General features: G+C 42.8%; 1 protein-coding gene across 1 annotated transcript in view; it reads left to right on the top strand.

The window, feature by feature from the left end:
- The window catches only part of SLC9A9 (solute carrier family 9 member A9), a 258,776-nt gene that overhangs the window by 183,651 nt on the left and 53,866 nt on the right, over positions 1 to 21,259 (top strand). Inside the window, exon 13 of the mRNA XM_081862475.1 lies at positions 15,683 to 15,731. Within this exon, the coding sequence (XP_081718601.1) occupies positions 15,683 to 15,731 (49 nt within the window). The remainder of the gene's footprint in view (positions 1 to 15,682; positions 15,732 to 21,259) is intronic.

Genomic DNA, 21,259 nt, shown 5'->3' with positions numbered 1-21,259 from the left:
CAGCATGACTAAGCCGCTTCTGGCGAAACCAGAGCAGCGCACAGAAACACCATTTACCTTCCCGCCGGAGCGGTACCTACTTATCTACTTGCACTTGACATGCTTTCAAACTGCTTGGTTGGCGGGAGCTGGGACCGAACAGCGGGAGCTCACTCCATCGCGGGGATTTGAACTGCCGACCTTCTGATCCACAATTGTGCTGATATAAAAAATATCCATGTTTTTCTTTACTTCTGTTCTCTGCCTAACATAGAATGTGTATGTTTCACTTAGAAACAGATAAGGGTTGTTGCTGATTTTTATTTTTATTTTCAAATTTTGGAAAATCTTTGGTCCAGAAGTCCTGAAACCTGTGGGGCACCTTATTGGGGCTAATCTGACTGAGACAACAATCCTATTGACACTTACCTGAGAAGATGGCAATCGCACAAGGATGGCAATCCCACTCTCATTTCCTCCTCCACCCCATTCCCATCCCCATCCAGATGCATAATTCCTCTGTTCAACCTTCCAATAAAATACAAAAATATAGCAAGTGGTTGGGATGTGGGTGGCGCTGTGGGTTAAACCACAGAGCCTAGGGCTTGCCAATCAGAAGATCAGCGGTTCAAATCCCCATGACGGGGTGAGCTGCCGTTGCTCGGTCCCTGCTCTTGCCAACCTAGCAGTTCAAAAGCACATCAAAGTGCAAGTAGATAAATAGGTACCACGCCGGCGGGAAGGTAAACGGCGTTTCCGTGTGCTGCTCTGGTTCACCAGAAGCAGCTTAGTCATGCTGGCCACATGACCCGGAAGCTGTACGCCGGCTCCCTTGGCCAATAAAGTGAGATGAGCACCACAACCCCAGAGTCAGTCACAACTGGACTAAATGGTCAGGGGTCCCTTTACCTTTATAACAAGTGGTTAGTGTCAAGGGGCACCAAGTGAAGTAAAAAACAAAACCTGCTTCCTCCCACCTCCAGTCGCTTTAAAGGCCCCTTAATATTCAGTGCAGAATTATATTGCTCCATAGGATTCCACGTCCACTTTTTGTGCCAGAAATGGCCAAATACAGAAAAGTAAGGAAAGAATGGCAGGGCAGGGCCATTTTCTGCTGCCATCCAATTGCTTTGGATGGGATATGGTCCCAGTGCAAATATGAGGGGATGAGTTGTACCTCATCCCCAAGATGGATGGACCAGTTAGCAGTTGGTAGGACCAGGCTGGAAGCTGCATCTCCTATCCTACAGTATATCAACAGCAATGGGTGCAGGAGGTCTGTCACATAAACTAGGCCATTGGAGAAAACAAAGAGCAGACAGCAACCATGAAATAAGATGCCATTTCCCTCTCCCTTTACAGCAGAATTGCAGTCTATTAAAATAATAGTCTAAAAGCAAATGTAAAAGCAGGCAGCCTTTATTTGCTACTTTGTCACCGTATAAGAACTGTACACACAGTATTTCCTTCCCCATTTGCTTCATGATTGTTTTATTGCTGTGTGACATTGTAAACATAGTGCACACGTAAAAGGTGGCTTAAGGAAACAAATGCCAAGGCACAGAAATGGAAATATTACCATTTGGCGTTCTGCAATATATCTGAATGCTTTCCTGTAAATATTGCTAACAAGTTGGTTTTTATTTTTGTTTGATTTGTTATTTGCCCTTGATTTGTCACAGGATATTTCAGTATATTTTTTCAGCTTTGTTTTCACATTAAGGACCTGCAGGTTTATTCCTGGGACACTGGGGGGCATTTTTGTCAGACGAGTTTAAATCAGCTTGCAGTGACTGGGTGGGTGAATATTTATTTGTTACGCTTTTATCGCACAGTACTTTAGGTTGAGGGAGAATGGTCTGGTTCAGTGATACAGCGTTATGAGAACATGCCATGACAAGGACCAAACTCACCAACCTTCACCTTCCCTCCTATCTTATCATTTGTGCACAGTTGCCGGAGTTCAGGCATAACAGTAAACTGTGGTTTGTTCAAAACAAAAAATGGAAGCTTCCTTTCCACCTCCTTCTGTGTGGAAAGGAAGGAGAAGGGGAGAGGCAACATGGGAACCCAAGGCAGATGCAAGGCCAGTGACTTACTCACAACTACTTACCTTAGATCAGGGATGTCCAACAGGTCGATCGCGATCTACTGGTAGATCCCTGGTAGATCGCGGTCGATCTCTGGCTCCCTTTCCTTAGTGTCGCTAAAACTGACTCCTGTCATGCCCCCTCACCATGCCCTCCATTTTTGTATGATCTCTGGAAGGGAAGATGGAGCTTTCTCTGTGCTGCTGTTTTGATCCATAGTGATCCATTTGTGAGTGACTAAAAAAATGGGGGTTTTCTCCTCCCTAAAAAAAAAGCACTCAACAATTTTGAGCTGAACCAAAAAAAAAAAAAAAACAAACAGGGGTAGATCACTGCCAGTTTTTAATTCTGAAAGTAGATCACAGTCTCTTGAGATTGGCCACCCCTGCCTTAGATAAATTCCTTAAAATACCCGTATGCCTACATAGAAATGTAAAAGAAGAATGCATGCTTGCAGACAAGTGTGTCACGTAGTACTTTTGAATGAAATTAACTGGTTTCTTAGGTACTCCAAATGGCATCAGAAAAAACCTGGCATTCATTGGGGACATGGTTTGGTGCACCTCCCTATTAACTGCACTCAGTGCTCAATATGGGCTTCTCTCTACAGTGGTACCTTGGTTCTCAAACAATCTGTTCTGGAAGTCCATTCCAAAACCAAAGCGTCCCAAAACCAAAGTGTGCTTTCCCATAGAAAGTAATGCAAAATGGATTAATCCGTTCCAGACTCAAAAAACAACCCCTAAAACAGCAATTTAACATGAATTTTACCATCTAACGAGACCATTGATCTATAAAATGAAAGCAATAATCAATGTGCTGTACTATAAAATAAATAAGACAGTATTGTAGATGATAATTTTTAAAAAAAAAAATCTTACCTGCACTGATGATAGTCATTGTTTGGATGGGTTTCTTTTATCCATTTCCACAGTCACACAATCAATCAGGCAATTGATCAGTAGCTGAACTGGGTTCCACACAGTCACAAAAACAAATTAACCGAGAAAGCCTCAAAAAGCAAAACACAAAATAAATAGCAAAAACAAAAGCACCAAACTTAATCCATTCTGGAAGTCTGGCTGACTTCCAAAATGTTCCAAAACCAAGACGCAGCTTCTGATTGGTGCAGGTGCCCCAGAAGCAATAGCTGACAGCCGCATCAGACATTCAGCTTCCGAAAAACGTTCGAAAACCGGAACACTTACTTTCGGGTTTTTGGTGTTTAAGAACCAAGGTGTTTAAAAACCAAGGTGTTTGAGAACCAAGGTACCACTGTAGATGCCAAATGGGGATTTGAACCTCAGTTTTGCACACTGAAGCCACAGGAACACAGGAAGCTACCTTACACTGACTGAGGGTGGGTCTCCAGAATTTCAGGCAGCTGTCTCCCAACCCTACCTGAGATGCCAGAGAATTTACCTGGGCAAATGCTCTACCACTGTGGTATGCCCCTTCCCCTACAAACATGTGTGTATGTTTGTGTTTCCTGCTCTCGATTTGTTTTTCCCAGTTCATCCTATAATGAGGATGACATCTTGAGTGCTAGAATGGAGGATCTCATCACTGCAGGGAGGAGTGAGTAATCTGGGAGCACCTATTAAATCTCTTCACTTTCATCATTACAATTCTCCTAAATTAAGCACAAGAGAGAGAAAGTGTTGTTGCAATGGAGTCACATGACATGTATCTGTCTCAGCAAAGTAGGAAGGATTTGTTTCCTCATGGTGTCACTTGATTCCTTTTAGCAAGAAAATCCACCCATGTTTCCTGAACATATTTCAAACGTTCAGTGAAAATGGCTTTCTGCAAGGTGATTGTATGCATAGCGGGGAGCAGGATAAGAGATCAGTTTGTAGGACTTGGTTCATCTTAGTATTTGTGTTCACATAATATAATACATCAGAACACAGGCATGATTATCAGCAGCACACAAGCTGATGATTGGAGTTAACAGTATAGAAAGAAAACAGGAATGCAGACAACAGTTTGCCAAGAATGCAGATCACATTTACTGCCAACAAGGGACCAAGAATAATGTCCCAGCTGAATGTTATTTATCCTGAAGGGTTTTTAAAAACAATTTCAATTCTAATGATTTATTTGAGATAGTGAACAATGTTTCCAGTATTATACAGTTAATAATTCTGTACTGACTTCAGTATATTGGTTATGGATAGCCACAAGATATAAATTTACTCATGCAAAAATATTCCCCAAAAAATGTTATATAATCACCACCTTTGTAAATTAAGTTATAAATCATGGAAACCAAGCATAGTGTGCATTAATGCAAGCTATTTTCAGGGGCTGTGTGTGTGGATTTAATTTCACAAGAATAGGTTTTGATCTTCTTAAGAATGCTTCACGTTTCCTTAAAATGACCGTGAAGATTTTTGTTGAATAGTGATACTAGAACATTACTAAGGACTAGAGATGTGAGAGAAATTCAATTCAGTTCACATTTAAAGACAATAATTTGCACTTTTCAAAACTATATGCAGACCAAAATATAAACATCCTTCCAAATTTACACTTTTCTGAATTTTGCATCGCAATGCTCTAGAAAAGCAATGTATACAAAAATGCATACATTATAGTAAAGTGTGCATAAAAATACACATATTCATGAAAACGGATTATATTGGGGAAAACTGTTTTGCAAAAGGTGTATATTCAGCCAAACTGTATACAAAGATATTGGGAGAAATTGGCACTAAAATGCTGAGTTTTCCTGAGGGCTTGTGTTAAAACCAGTCAAATCAAACCAACCATTTCCCCCCCCCCTTTAACCTCCTCACCCAGGAGTTTGGTGTCAAGGCCAGCTGTTACAAATCAGTGATGATTGGATCTAGTGTCCTATAGCACCACTCCTCTCCATTCGGTGGGGGCGGGGGGAGAGACAACCACTAGCAAAGCAAAGCAAAGCAGGAAGTCAGTGACAAAATGTTCACCTGCTTTGCAGTTGACCGGCTACTGCTCTTTTTCTGCTGCCGGGGGTTGGCTGCTAGGATGCATCTTAAACTGCATCCTAAACTGCCCATCCCAGCAGATTTTGCCATAGTGTGCCCTGCTCCTTTTCTGAACAGCAGCTACATTCTACTCCTGGCCGTCCATACTTAAATCATATAAATGTCTTATAGGAAGAATATGCTTCTTCCTCTGGGGGGTTATATCTCTTAAGCATCTCCCTCCCTCCCTCCTTCTCTTTCTCTCTTTGCTTCATCCCAAGATATTTGTCAGAAAGTTCAATATGAAAGCTTTTCTAGAGGCTTCACTTCACTGATTAATGCTGAAAGATGTGGTTCAGTAGAAAAGTAGAGATGCCACTTTTTCTCTCCCCGGTTTCCCCATAACTATGTTAACCTCCAGTGTATTGGATTTTGCAATGAGTTGAAGTGAGAAAAGAAGGTAGAGCTGCGTTCTGCCTGAACAGTAATTTGAGTGAGTATTTCAACTGATTCCATTGGTTTCAAGTGTTCAGATTTCTCACTGGTGCTTCCTTGCTTGCTAAGCCTCCCCGTCACTTTTCTGTCTGGCTTAATTTTTCATATCGCAAATAAAATAGAACATACCTACTGCTTTTAACGAAATAACCCATTTTCTCTCTTTAGGTTCAAATGCATTTGGTATGATTTCAGAAGTAACAGTGCACTCAATTGAGATTTCAGCAGTCAGTTTAAACAACCACTTCCAAAACATTTATTTATTTATTGAACTCTCTTTACAGGCCATACTTTCAGGTGATATACACAGCATACAAAATTACAATAAGATAAATGAAAGCATCAATAAAAATATCGGTAAAAACATCAATAAATACTGCTTGGTAAAAAAGAAATCCAGATTGCAGAGGCCAGTCTGAATAACACAGTTTTTAGGAGACACTTAAAGAAAGCGGGAATGATTCCTGCTGAAATTCCATTGGCAAGGAGTTCCACTGGGCAGGATCTACTGCACTATAGGCTCAGTCCCTAACTAAATCTCAGGGATGTGAGGAACCACAAGAAGTGCCCCATCAGATTATCTGGTAACAATAGCTTTATTTGGAGATAAGCAAGTTCACAGGTGTTTCTGTCCAAAATTTTAGTTAGCCCCTTACCAAAATGAAGTACAAGATACTTAACCCACAATTATTCCATGCCCTCTGCCCCCATTTTATTCTTGCAACATTCCTGTAAATTGGGTTGGCTGATGGATGGCAAGTGTCTCAAAAGAAGTATGAGGAGAACTCCACTGTTTCCAAAGAAGCATGAGAAACCCCACTCATGAAACAACACTTTCCTGACTATATAATAATAATATTATAATATTTTATTATTTATACCCCACCCATCTGGCTGGGTTTGCCCAGCCACTCTGGGCAGCTTCCAACAAAATATTAAAATACAGTAATGTATCTAACATTAAAAGTTTCTCTAAACAGGGCTGCCTTCAGATGTCTTCTAAAAGTCTGGTAGTTGTTGTTATCTTTGACATCTGGTGGGAGGGCGTTCCACAGGGCGGGTGCCACTACTAAGTCTGAGCCAAAATAGTTCATGAAAGTAGTTTCTACAATATTCATTTTCAAGTTTCTCCTAAGTGTCATAAGGAAAAATTGTCCACTTATTTGTGCATTTAACAGCTCACACGAGTGTGACCTCCTTAGTTCACTTCAGGTGCTACTTGCATTAAGGGAACAAGTATGGTGGAAGGGGCAGCAAGCTGTTCATTGAACCCTGCCCAAGATGCTGTGCTTCTCCCACTATATAAGTTGGGGCATAACCTCTGGAGCAAGAAGCCTCCTCTGTGTGTGGAGGCTCCCCTGGGTAATCCTGGCTCTTCACTTCAGACGTTCTGCCTCATGGCGATAGTGAGAGCAAAACATGACTAAAAGTGTGGCCCTGTGTTCAGCAGTCTTGCCCCTTTCATGTGAGCAATGCCTGAAGAGGATTCTTGTTCATAGAAAATGCTACCATGGTATGATGTGAGTTCCTGCTCCAGGGATTAGCACACAACTAACAAAATGTAAATTGCTTTAAACATGCATATAAATGGACCATTGCAATGTGTGAATTTATCCTAATCATGGATGGCTATAATAATAATAATAGTAATAATAATTTATTATTTATACCCCGCCCATCTGGCTGGGTTTTCCCAGCCACTCTGGGCTGCTTCCAACAGAATATTAAAATACAATAACCTATTAAATATTAAAAGCTTCCCTAAACAGGGCTGCCTTCAGATCTCTTCTAATGGTCTGGTAGTTGTTTTTCTCTTTGACATCTGGTGGGAGGGCATTCCACAGGGCGGGTGCCACTACCAAGAAGGCCCTCTGCCTGGTTCCCTGTAACTTGGCTTCTCACAGTGAGGGAACTGCCAGAAGGCCCTTGGAGCTGGACTTCAGTGTCCAGGCAGAATGATGGGGGTGGAAACACTCCTTCAGGTATACTGGACCAAGGCCGTTTAGGGCTTTAAAGGTCAGCACCAACACTTTGAATTGTGCTCGGAAACGTACTGGCACATAATAGATTACATAACGTAATCTAGGCACATTATACCCTTTGATAGTGTGCAAATGCATGGGTGACACCCCCCCCCCCGAGCTGTATACCCATAAAAGAGGCGTGTATAGCTCATAAAAGAGGCGTTCACATTATTTGAATAAATATTATTCCCTAGTTCTATCCTCGCAATAAATAGAGAGGATTAGAATTGCTGCTCCATAGGTCAGGGTTCATTCTTAAGATCACTTAAGGTGCACCATGTACTTCTGAGTCCTCTTTCAGGCAATGCACATGCAATCGAGATGAGTGAGGTATGGTGAAGAAGTACCACTTCCCACTTTGCCAAAGCATCCTTACATCAGTTTTCTGATAATTTTATGTAAAATCATGCTTTTTAATTCAGAATAATTATCTGAAGTGTTCTCGCAATTACTAACGTGAATTTGAATCGAATGCACTCTTTTGGGAGAGTAGGCATAATCAATTCTTTTATCAATTTTTGGCCTTTTGTAGTAAGTGATGAAAGTGCTCAGTTCTGATAGGGGTTAAGGGCTGTATTAGAGTCACAAATACTCTTTGAGAAGTACCTACTTCTCTTCGTCTAGTCTCAACCGGTAAGAAATGTCTGGTCAATTGGATTATAGTAGGAATTTGTTGTGCTAGGTTTTACTTCTCATATTAGGCTAGAAACATTAGGGTCTTCTTTTATACAAAGTCAGACCACTGTTTCATCTATCTTAGTATTGTCTGTGACAACTGACAGCCGTTCTCCAGGATTTCAGAGAAAGGTCTTTACCAGCTCTTCCTGGAGATGCCAGGGACTAAATTGAGGAGATTTCACCCCTCCCATATCCAAGAATCTGCTGATGTTCTCTGCTGATTCTCCAGAGAGGAGGGGCGGTTTCTGCTCTCTACTTATTCTGCTCCAGCCTCACATCAAAGTGTCGGGGGGAGAGAGAGAGACTAAGTGTTAGAGAGAGATTGTGTGTTTAGATAAGGTTGCTGCTAAGAGCAGCTGCAGACACTCAGTGCAGTTCAGCATTTTCGTTTAGACCTCATTTAGCTCTGTATATAGTTGTGTATTATAGTTGTAGTTAGAATAAAGAAGATATTCTACAGAGCTGCTCTCCGAGTCGTTTATGGTCTGCTGTACTCTGCTATACTCTGCTGTGCGACGACTGTCTTCTTGTTGGAGTGAATCTAAGCTGTGAGTCCACAGCACTTTGACCTGTTCCTGTGTAGAAGGTGGTCTCTGGAAGTGCTACCCAGCTCGCCTAGCCCAGTCGGGGCTGAAGTGGATGAGTCCAGTTGGTGGCACTGGCTCAAGGGCGATGCTGACATAAACATAGGACTTTCTACATCCAAAGCATATGTTCTACCACTATGCTATATTCCAAGGCTAGAGTCAGCAACCTTTTCACCAGCCCCTGGTCCTGTGAGTTTCACAGAAGCCTGACAGGCATTAGCAGGAGATATTTCTTATTTTCATGTCTTGAAAAGCTTCATCCATTCATGTCTGAAACTCAAGTTCACTTCACTTGGCTCCATGCTCAAACTTTGTGGTGAACCTTCTTTGTAGTGAACCCTGCAGATCAAAGGGATGAAGATAAGTGGAACAATGAATTCTTAGACTCATGAGGTTGTTTGGCTGGCTGCCTCCAAGATTAACATATCAAAGGGTAGTGAGAGACATCTTATCTAAGGAGTTCTTTTTAAAAGGAACTAAGGTTTGGACATAAGGTCATCCTTAGGGTGGGGTGGGGTGGGGTGGGGTGGGGGAGTCCGCATTTCCCCAATACTTATTCTTATAAAAAGCTAGTAGAACAGAGAGAAAGGCTTGACAAAAATGACATCCTTGCCCATGTACAGTGGTACCTCGGGTTAAGTACTTAATTCGTTCCAGAGGTCCGTTCTTAACGTGAAACTGTTCTTAACCTGAAGCACCACTTTAGCTAATGGGGCCTCCTGCTGCTGCTGCGGCGCGAGAGCACGATTTCTGTTCTCATCCCGAAGCAAAGTTCTTAACCCGAGGTACTATTTCTGGGTTAGCGGAGTCTGTAACCTGAAGCGTATGTAACCTGAAGTGTATGTAACCTGAAGCATATGTAGCCTGAAGCGTATGTAACCTGAGGTACCACTGTATAGATTTAACAGCATAGATTTAACGGGGTACCTATACTTCCCATACCCCATACTAAATGTGAAGTATTTTGGTAACAATGGAGCTACACCTCAAAAATAACACAGACCTGCCCCTGAAAATGGTACGTCCATGTTGCACATCCCCTTCCATAGAGCATTGTACAACTTGCTTCATTACACTGGGTGCTTCCCCTCAAATGTCAGCAGTAGTCAATTACAGTATGTGGCAAAATCTATAGCACTATGTCATCAAAACGAGGTAAGATGTAATATGGGCACGCAAGGAGGGAGGGAGGGATATACTTTTCACCCTTTCGTTTTATTATTTTACCTGTTGCATGGCTTTAAAATATTTTGTGTTGTACTGCTGTGTACTCTCAAAAATGCTATAAATAAATGCATTTATGGAGGGCAGTGAGAAACTCAATCCAAGGTTGCCATTTTCTGGGGAAGTCCTGTGTTTCTTATAGATTGTAATTATGCCTTAGCTCTCTGTGATAATGGCTTCTTATGCAGAACTCTGGGTGGGTGGCGGTTGTGGCTTGGCATGGCTCCTTGTGGCATGGAGGTTATTGTTTTACACTTGTGGCTGGCCATTGCAATCCTCCTCAGCCAGCCGCTGGAGTTTGCAGGATTGCACGCCAAAACTCAATTCAAATCAGTCATTCATGGTGTCAGGGGCTCAGGAGCTGAGGCACAGGGAAGATGGGAGATGGAGAGTGAGGGGGAGGAATCCGAAGGGAGCGTAGGAGGGGACAGTGGTCCGAGGGATTCCATGAGCCTCTCCAGCGAATCGGAAGATTCACAGAAGGGAGCGCCAGTGGCCAGGGGCAGGGGGGTCCCAAGGGGAACGCCCCAGGAGCAAGGGGGGAGCAGGGACTCCCAGAGCAGTAGTTGGAAATCAGGACCAGCTTCCCCACCAGAGCAGAGTGGGGGGGAAGAGTCCCAGGCATCGGGGCCAGTGCTTTCCCCACCAGGGAGAGGAGACGAGGCAGAGTCTACCACGCCTCCCTCGGAGAGTCGGACAACGGAAGGGAGGTCAGATCCGGCCAGTGTCACGGAAGAGGGAAGCAGTGATAGAAGTAGTGTAACGGTTAGGAGAAAGGTCACTGGGTTGGCGCGAGAAGCAAGTTCAAATGTACAGGAGCGCGGGACAGCAGAGAGTGAGGATTGGGAACCGGGTCCTAAAGCACGCCGGAGGCAGGGGGAGGAGCTAAGTGACTCAGCGTCGGAAGAGTCCAGAAAGGGCAATGCCCCAGAGGGCAGGAGGACCCAGAGGAGAAGAGAGCAGCGCAGGAGGTGGAGCAGGGCTAGGATCTTAAACTGGTGTGGAAGGGGCGGAGACTCAGACGGGACTTCGCCGATCTAGAGTCTAGACGTAGGGCTGCACGCTCTGGCTTTGAAATGGAAATTAAACTTCAATAAAGACTTTTGTACATAACATCAGCCTGGCGTTGGTCCTCTGTGAGCTGGGACCTAGAGGCAGCTCTGACACATGGCTTTTGTTGGGGGTGCGGCAAGAGCAGCAGACCAAAGTGAACAAGTCCTCACTCCCCACTCCCATGGGGGGGGGGGTTTAAGCCCAATGTGCTGGCATTTACCAGCCCAGTCAGCAAAACAACAACCTTTCCTGCCCATCCTGTATACTGTTCTCTTGGTTGATGTTGCTTAGACCTTGCTGCGGTTGGAAATGGTCATTGTATTCAGAGTCAGGAAGGAATTTGTCTTCATACAATTTGGCCCTGTTTAATGGTTTTCCCTTCCTCATAGCAATCATCACAACTTTCAGCACATAAAGTATTGGGTGGAATCTTTAATCTAATTCCGGGTGTGGGGTGATTTGGTGCATTGCCCCGATCCCATTCAGGTGCAATGTCACAAGGTAAAAGGATATTGATGGAAGTTTCTGTCCTGAAGCCAAGCAGAGGGCAGTTGGGCCATAAAATTTCCAATCACAAGTGGGGCATGGGGCAGCTTAGTTGACCTGCATCTTGAGATGGTCCTTAACCCAGGCACAATCCTGGTCAAAATTTCCACCTTCAGTCAGGAGACTAATTCTGGATACATGCCCAATGACTGAGCCAAAGCTTACCTACATCTGTAATCAATAAAGTTATGGCCAGTTTTTAATCCCATAAAGTTGCTGCATCAATTTGTTATCCTCTCAATACATCAGTCATCCGTCCACAGGGAGCATGCTGTGTTTGGGACTGCAAATGTAATCAGCCACTTTGTACAACCGTTATATGCATGCCTATCAGCTCATTTTTCCTATTGGCTCTTGACAATAAGTGAAATGGAGTCAGAGTTTGTGACACAGAATGCCATTACTAAAGCCCCTTTAGAAAAACTTCCTGTGCTGGCTGTGCTTATGATAGGCAAATCAAAAATAGCCAGGCTCTCCACCATCTCCGCCAAAGCCAAATGGTCAGGCAGATGAACTGACTCTCATCAGAGGCACATGATCTTGTGACTACCCTATCATTCCTTTGCTGTTACTGCCTTCAAAACCTTACAAATGTAGGCTTCTTTAGATGTGCTTTTTGGCTTCTGAGCCCTTAGGACACACAATGATTACCTCTTAAAGCTTCTCTTGGCAAGTGTGATGGATAGAAATGTGCTGTCTTTGAAGATTCATTACACAAAAGCACCGCCTTAGGGTATACATGGAGTTTAAGGGCCAAATGTTTTCCATCTCTAAGCCGCACTGAAATAACTGCGAGTGAAACAGTAGACTCTTCTCCATGGATAAACTGTCCACATTCATTATGCACTTCAAAAGATCTAAGCTGATACGGCATCTAAAACAATCAATAGGATAACTATTTCTGGAACTTCCTTAGTAACTGAAAGAATGGATTATAATACCTAAGGAAATTCTATCGTTATGCTTCTTGCTCAATCAGCATGTGGATTTTGAGTTATAACTAAAGTTTGAAACAGAAAATCGAGTTATAAAGTGAACATTCTGAGCGCACGTCTTGAAGTGTTATGGCTGTGATACAAACAGTTTCTTGTTTTCTCTGGGAATGTATAACACCCATGTTGCAAACCACTGCTGAGTTCTGGGGTCACAGGTGGGCACCCACAAAATTTTCACTGTGGGTGCCTGGCCTCTGCCGCTGCTGCCTTACCTCTGACTGTCTGGTGCTGTGGCGCCTACTGGGCTGGGGCCTCCGCCTCCGCCATGGGGCCTCTATTGAGGCCTGCTGCAGCCATGCTTCTGGGGTACATCTGTGGCCACAGTGGGCCCCAACAGAGACCCCATAATGGAGGTAGAGACCCTCGCCCCACCGCAGTGCAAGAGAGCTGAGCAGCACAATATGATGTTACATCATGATGTTACGTCACATCTCATGCGCCGCTGGGCACCCAGAGTCTGGGGCCCAAGTCAGCGCTTCTGTCTGGGGTGAACTCAAGATGCTACTTCTTAACTTCAGAGCTCTATGCAGCAGGGATGGGGAACTTGTGGCCATTCATACATTGCTCCCAACAGTCCCAGCCAGCATGATGGGATGGTGTAGTTCAGCAACTGAGGAGAGACACAGGTTCCATACTCTTGCTATACAGCCTTGGTCTGAGATATACTGAAGAGACAGAACCCCGTCTCAATTAAGTACCTTCCCTTTCAATGAGCTCTGATAGCACTGCAGGTAACATCCTTCTCTAATATTAGAGGAAGTTCTTCATTGTTAGCCCTGTCTGTACCTGTGGCTCACTTTACCAGCTAAGATCTGCCATATCTGCAAGCATGTCTTCCTTAAGTGAGCTTTTGAGACCTTTATTTGTAGACTGTTGGTTTTTTTTAATATAAGTGTCCATCAAATTGATTTTACACAGTATGTTTCATCCTATCTACTAGTTCCTTTTGATTTATTTATTCAATTGGTCATAGTTATTTCATAATAATTGTATTTTATAATAACTGTATTCAATTTTAGTTTAAGTTTGTTTGTTTTCACCCTAAGAAACTAAATAAATTGAAAAGTGGGTTATAAATTGTCTAAACATTAAAGAAATAATCTTTTTAATGGATCAAATGATTCCCACAAAAAGTAGAAATGGAATTTTTAAAATGCAGTTGTGATTTGTTATAATTGACAGGGAGTTAATGCATAGAGAGATAAAACGCTAAGCAAACTGCAAAGTGGTCTTAATGAAACATTTGGTCGAAGAATACATTTCCCCTGCATCAGTGCACTGTACATTAGCTCACTAGACCAGCTCAAAAAGAGCAGCTTGTCAGAAATTAGGGGGCATCCAGTCACAGATATCTGTGCTGCACAATCTGTTCCTACTTTCACCACATCTTTCTTTCTTCTGATATTGCGAATCATAGCTGTCACTTCAACCCACAAAAGAGAAGCAAAGAAATCCACTGAGGCCAACACTGGAATAAGAACACAGAACAAGAATGGGGAACCTGTGTCTTTTTCCAGCCCCATAAACCAGTGATTGATTCAGGCATATTATTTGATGCTCATGTGATATATAGAGAGAATGGAGGGGGAGGTCACACCCTAGTTGTCTGGTCTCCGCCATGTCAAGCCTTCTGCATTTGGCCTACTATTTGAGATACCCTTCTTGCTTAGCAGTAACATCATGCCTTCCTCTCCCAAATTATCCATGGCACTTGACCAAAGAAAATGTCCACGCACCATGTTCTGCTGTATATACTTGTGTATTTATTCGGTATGCATTGTGCACTGCATAGTAAAAGGCTTTGTAATAGTCCAGTTAAGCATATAGAACATTAACTATATGTTGTTCTGCTTTGGGTATTTAGCTCTCTTAAGAACTTTGGTGTTTCTGTTACTCAGATTTCTTCATGGCATAATATAAAGGTGTTTATGCAAACAGCTGTCATTCATTGGCAGGAAGAGTACAGTCACATGCAGCAGAAACAGGCCCTGCCAAAACTTTGCATGCCACCCACACAATCCACCAGCCACACACAAAGCGGCTCTGTAAACATACCAGTGTATGGGGCTAGCAAGTATGGCCCCATGATTCCCCTCATGCACTCCTTGATGAGACATCATCTGAACTCCACCCCACCAACCCCAATAGTTAAGCAGGTTGGACCTCTCAAATGAATTGAAGTCTTGGTTCTTCCAAAGGTGCAACAGACTGCATCTGCTGGGTCAGTTATACACCTTACTAGGAGATGTTCACTAGCACTGTGGCATAATGATGCTGTCAGGAAGTGTGTTTCTGGAGAGTTTGCCTAACAAGGATCTAGGCAAAAGTAAAAAATAAATCCTTGTTCCACCATGTCTGACTGGGTATGCTCAATACCCAAGGCTGCCTCACCCAAAAGCTTTACAGGGTCAGATGGTCCATTAGTGCATTCAGGGTTTATTCCAGCACACAAACACCTTATCCAAGCAGTGGCCATGAGGGAAACAAATTATTTAGTAAAGACCTTGCTGGTCCTTCTATTAAATAAGATGAAGCTATCCAGCTCGAGTACGAGATTTTTTTGTACAGACATCATTTAGTGTATCATCGTTTATTTATTTTTAATTTCATTATCACATGTTTTACCAACATGGGAGACACCCTTTGGATCATCTGCCTCAGGCACCAAAACATCTTAGTGCATGTCTAAGTAAAGGGGACTGAATGCTTCAAAACATTGATGTGCCAAAGGAATGTTATCCAGACTCATGGAATCATTTACTTACTCTATAAAGCAGCCTGATATTATGACCATCAGAGCAAGAAAACACCAAAGCCTGGGTATGCCTGGGCCCTTGTTTTGCACTCTTGTTGATTGACATCCATTTCAATAGCAATGTAATCTGCAATGTACTTATAGGTGACTGGGAGGACACATCTCCTGAAATTTCTTTATCTCAACATTTTGCTAGTTTTACGTTGTTTTCATATTATCTGCTCTCTTACAGAGAAGCAGTTGCTTCACAATTAGTATGTTTTCCTGCATTCACCATTTGCTTGTTTGCTTTTTTTTTTTAACAGGGTGGGTGTCGATCCAGATGAGGATCTGAAGACAGAAACTGCTACTCAGGCAAGTTGCAATCTAAAATAGAAACATTTGAAAGAGATCTGTGTTCAAACACATGGGCTTCACGGACTTAAAAAAATATATATCAAAAAAATCTCTGCTGTAACTTCCAGGAACCCCAAGGGAAATGACCACTTTTGCCCCCAAAATCACAATATTCCGACGTGAACTTCTTGCATTCTATTGACTCCCAGACTGTAAAATGAAATATAGTTTGATGAGGAGTTTCCAATGAACATGAATATATGTTGAAGAATAGCAGACTTTATTTTTTGGTATAATTAATGTCATTTGTAATCTGATGCATTTTTCATAATAAAAGCACTTCAGAAAATAGTTTAATCCCCAGGAATAAATCAGGGATTTATATATTATTCAGATTCTGAACTTCAGGAACCAAGTCTAGGTCAGGATATTATAAATGTGCATTTGCCATTTTAACATAACTGTCTGAATATATTTTAATACCATCTGTCTCTTCTGGAGTCTGTGGACTCTATTCTGAGAACTGAGCAGTTCCTGGCAAGGCTGAGCATGTAGAGTCAATCCCTAGTTTTTAGCACGTGTTCAATCATTTCTGCAAATCTCACTTTGCATAGCAGTTTCTTGCATCTTCACCATTCCAACTCAACTGTCCACTTCATGCTTCTGACGAAGTATACCTATGAATGCCCAGGCCACATTAAATGTGTTGACATAATCCAAGCCTATGATGTGGGCAGTACTCACATGTGGAAGCTATCCACAGAGCTCAACAGAACCATGTTTGCCCCTTTTCCTTTTCTTCATCTGGCCCCCTTCACCTGTGCAAGGCAACATAGATAACTTGCATCACATTAAGAGGAAGGGCTAGATAGGCATATGTAAGATGCACAGACTTTCCCCCCCTGTATCAGCCCATTGCGCTACTTGCGTGGGTAGCATATCATCATGCTGCTAGTCTCTAAAGCAGGGGTGGGGAACCAATGGCCTCCCAGATGTTGCTGGACTACAGCTCTCCTCATCTCCAACCATTGGCCATGCTGACAGAAGTTGATAGGAGTCGGAATCCTACAACATCTGAAAGGTCACAGGTTCCTCACTCCACAGATTATATAAGTGCCCTTGTAAGGTTGTGGGCATTTCCAAACTATTGCTTTGTCGCTTTCAGGAAGGTGACAAGAGCCTTCTCTTGAAGTGGGGACTTCTGTCTTGTAGTCAGCAGTCAAGAATAGTCCCCTGGACTCACATTGGCATGGTTAAACTCATCAGTGGTTGGCGGGACAATGCTGGCAGGGCAGGGTTGTGCACCTGGCTTCCCGACACTGAGTGTCGCAGCCTCTTACTGAGAGCGGGGGTACCAGGAGCATTGCATGGTGCGGCTTCCCCTTGTCTCACCCCTCCTCTTAGTAAATGGCAGCAATGCAGGCACGCAACCTTCCTGCACCAACCAGTCAACCACTGGAGTTTACATTACGTTATCCTTATTGAAGCATTCACAACTTTTTGTGCCACGTCAGATCTGTCACTTCCCAGTGCATTTATCACTTGCCCTGCGACGGACTCGTAGCTCATTTATTTCCACTCATCCACTAATAGTCTTTCATAATGCAATATTGTGAGACCATCAATAATGTTCAGGAATAATTGAATGCAGCCACTTCGCTGTGTTTCAAGCATGTTTAGAATACAAAGCTAGCCTTGATGTACACCAGCGGGGGAAAGGTTATCATTAAGTTTCCTCATTTATTTAGTTAATTAAAAAAAGGAAGAATTATTTCCTGCCTGCCCGCCATAAAAGACCTCAAGCTTGCAGATACAACTAGAAAAGGTTGCAAATAGCAACAGTATTCATGAAATCTTAAAGCAGTGATAATAAAAATACAAATAGCAAGAAATCACAGCCAAAAATAAATAAATCCTAATCACCATTTAAATCTTAACTAACAAATTCAGCCTGCTTTCTAAAAACAATGGTGATGGTACCAGGTAAATATGTCTAGCAAGTGAGATCCATGATTGTGGCACCACCTAGGCCTAGTGTCAGAAGTCAGCACCAAGGTAGAGGGTGGAGCCCACCACTATAGGGTAGAGGCCACTGTATATGGGAGATCCAGTGAATCTGGGCAGCATTCAACTAGCTCATTCCTTCAGTGCAAGGACTTTTGGCTGCACATCCCTTCCCTCTTCTCTCCCCATGCCCCCAGGGGGTCCTGTGGAGATGGGGAAAGTGCAGGGTTTATGTAGGGAATGGAGGGGAAAGTTCTGTTTTGCAAGTGGAAATCCTTGTACTGATACAATGTGTATATTGGATACTGTCCACCCTGTCTGATAGTCACCTGCCTTATCCCCAAAGACAGTAGTGTTCAGTGAGGCCGTGCAGAGGGCTCAGTGCTGCTCACCTGCCTTCTGAACACCAAGCACTGCTGCTTGTTCTTGAGAGAGAGGAGAATGGGGAACAAGGCATGGTGCAGGTATAGGTGTAGAGTCAATCTGATGCTCCTGCTGCTGTACCTGCACTCCACCTCAACCTACCCCCCTCCACCAAAACTGGCAGCAATGCTCAGTGTTTAGAAGGCAGGTGAACAATCTCACCTTGACTGCACCATCCCACTGCCTGCTACTGCCCAAAGGTAGGGCGCATGGAGAAGGACGTCTGGTGAGGACTTCATTGCCAAACAGATTCATATAAATGTAGTTTCCATGGACATTTATTCATATAAATGTAGTTTCTTATAGAACTCTGGTGTTGTTGCTGTTAGGAAAAAAATGAAATCTAATTTCTTCCTTACAATAAACAAGTATATTTTGTAAGAGTCATTCATTTGGCTTGTAAGTGCATCTCCTTGGAGACAATTTTCATAGTACATATTTTGTTCAGGTGTTTTGGAAGAACACTTTGAGCCTCTCGTCAAGTCCCAGGGGAGAGCTGGCTAACTTAATGAAGATTATTTGGTATTTTAAACTCCTTTATCCTATTAAAATTGTTCATTGTTGTTGTTGTCATCCCGTCCCCACTTTTTGGAGCAGATTTTGCAGATGCTCAGGGAACTACATGGGAGAGGAGGAGGACTTTTGCACAAGCAAAAGTCAGTGACACGTGTGGAGCAGTAGTGTTTAATACAACCCTATATGGTCTGGGGTGTTTCAGTAATAGTGAATATAATACAAGAATATAATATAATAGCCAAAATAATAAGGAATTTGGGATGTGGATCCCAAAATAAGTGTGGGGACACTGTGTATGACATACTCACACCTCCAGGAAAGTGTCCCATTTGAGATGGTCTTGAATCACATCTGACCAATATTTCTTGGAAAACTCAAATAACTCCTCTACAGAGAACTTCACGTGGCAGCAGACAGACACTAAATGAATAAACAAATGCTTTATTCATTAATACATACATACATATTCTAATCCCTTCCTATGTACAGGAAGGGGGGCCAGGAGATGCAGTGCAGAACAGGAGACATATCCAGCAACAACTAGCCACTTTGTTCTGGATTATATATAGAATCATAGAATTGTAGAGTTGGAAGGAACCTTCCTTGAGGATCATCTAGTCAGGACTATGCAGCTGTTCCATACAGGGATCAAACCTGCAACCTTGGTGTTTATCGGTAGTACCACACTCTAACCAATTGAGCTGTATGTGTAGTACAGTGGTGCCTCGAAAGACGAAATTAATCTGTTCCGCGAGTCTCTTCGTCTAGCGTTTTTTTCATCTTGCGAAGCAAGCCCATTGACGGCTTAGCGGAATAGTGCTATTAGCGGCTTAGCGGCTTTTAGCGGCTTAGCGGCTTAGCGGATCTGCTGATAAGCGGCTTAGCGGCTTAGAAAAGGGGGGACCGCAGGAACTCGCAAGGCATTTTCGTCTTGTGATGCAAGCCCATAGGGAAATTCGTTTTGCAAAGCGCCTCCAAAACAGAAAAACCTTCCGTCTAGCGGGTTTTCCGTCTTGCGAGGCATTCGTCTTGCGGGGCACCACTGTATATCATTCAAAGCTACAGAGACATTTCCACGGGGTGCACAATGCTCCCCAGTCATCTTGTAAAACAACAGAGTGCATTTGAAATCAATGAATAAAATCTTAGAAACTAATTCCAGTGTTGGTTTTTTCACACAGCATGAGAAGGTGGACAGGAGGAAGGAAACATGTCATAATTATTGGAAGATTATGATCCCCGTAGCAATGACCTTTTTGTAAGCTATAAACAAAAATAAAATGAAATAAAACCAAATGACATCTAAGCTTGGCAGGAGCAAAATAGAAAGTATTCCCACTGCAGCAATAGAGAAGAAATACTGTTTTTATTGATCACAGAATACAGTGTCCCTCAGCAGCTTTTTTTTTAAAAAAATGAATCATTAATAAAAATAAATGCTGAGTTATTCTATGTGAGTACTGATGCAGCAAAGCAAAATATGGTGCATGATCAAATTTGCTCAAAAACAGATCCATACCCAAAAATTAAAATCCTACATCACTGCAGGAGAAGATGGGTAAACAAAAAAGAAGTTAAATTTAGTTTATAGGTCAATCTAGTAGTCTCAATATGCTGGCATTGGTAGGATTGCCATATTTGAGCAAAGTTGTTGAGCTTTGAGATATTTTTAAGAAAAATCACTAAAAACAACACTGCCAACATAGGTTGCTATACATCCAGATTTTCTAAGACATTTCAGCGATTTCCACCCGGACTCTGCTTCCAAATGCAGTATTCTGGATATATCCAGGAAATTCCAGACGTATGGCAACCCGAGGCCTTGGGAACAGCCAAATTCATAGAAGATAAGGCTATTTAATTATTTAAATGATTATAGACTGCTCATTGAAACATACAGCTAACAAATTACAATAAGGTCAATAAAACATCAATAGATACTAGTCACTATGGCTGGTTCCCATGATGGTTGGTGTGGTATTCCTCTGTGCTTTTACCATGCTCTCCTCTACGGCTAGGAAATATTTGTGGAAAGTGCTCCCTTTGTGCCACTTGGGATTCCCATATGTCTGTAATTCCCCATACACAGCTGGGATTCGGACGTATGGCGACACGGGTATATTTTTCCTTTTTAAAAGCTCAACAGCTTTTGTGTCTGGATTTTCACTTTTTGAAATATGGCAGCCCAACACTTGCATTTTGAGCAGGTGTGACTCAAGAGATAGGATTTCACTGTTAGTCTACTATTGATTTGTAATACCCAAACTTTGGCCACAAGCCTCCAGACATTTCTCCTGCAGGTAGATCCCAATGAACTTGATGGGAGCTGCACACAGGAAGCTGCACTGGTCCATCTAGCTTAATAACATCTGGTTATTACCTGATATACACTGGCTGGCAGCTGCTCTCCAGGGTTTCAGACAGAGTTTTCTCCTAGCCCTACCTTGAGACTCAAGGGATTGAACCTGGGACCTTCTGCATGCAAAGCAGATGCTCTACCACTGAGCCATGCCCCTTACCAAGGTGGCTGGTGAAGTTAAGCAGATCTGGGTCTGCTCAGTACCTGAATGGAAGACCTCCCTGGAAACGCCATATATGAATCA

The sequence above is a fragment of the Podarcis erhardii genome, assembly GCF_964252035.2.
Source record: "Podarcis erhardii genome assembly, chromosome: 5".
Lineage (NCBI taxonomy): Eukaryota > Metazoa > Chordata > Lepidosauria > Squamata > Lacertidae > Podarcis > Podarcis erhardii.
Note: the sequence above shows the minus strand (reverse complement) of the source record. Positions and strands in the feature narration are given on the sequence as shown.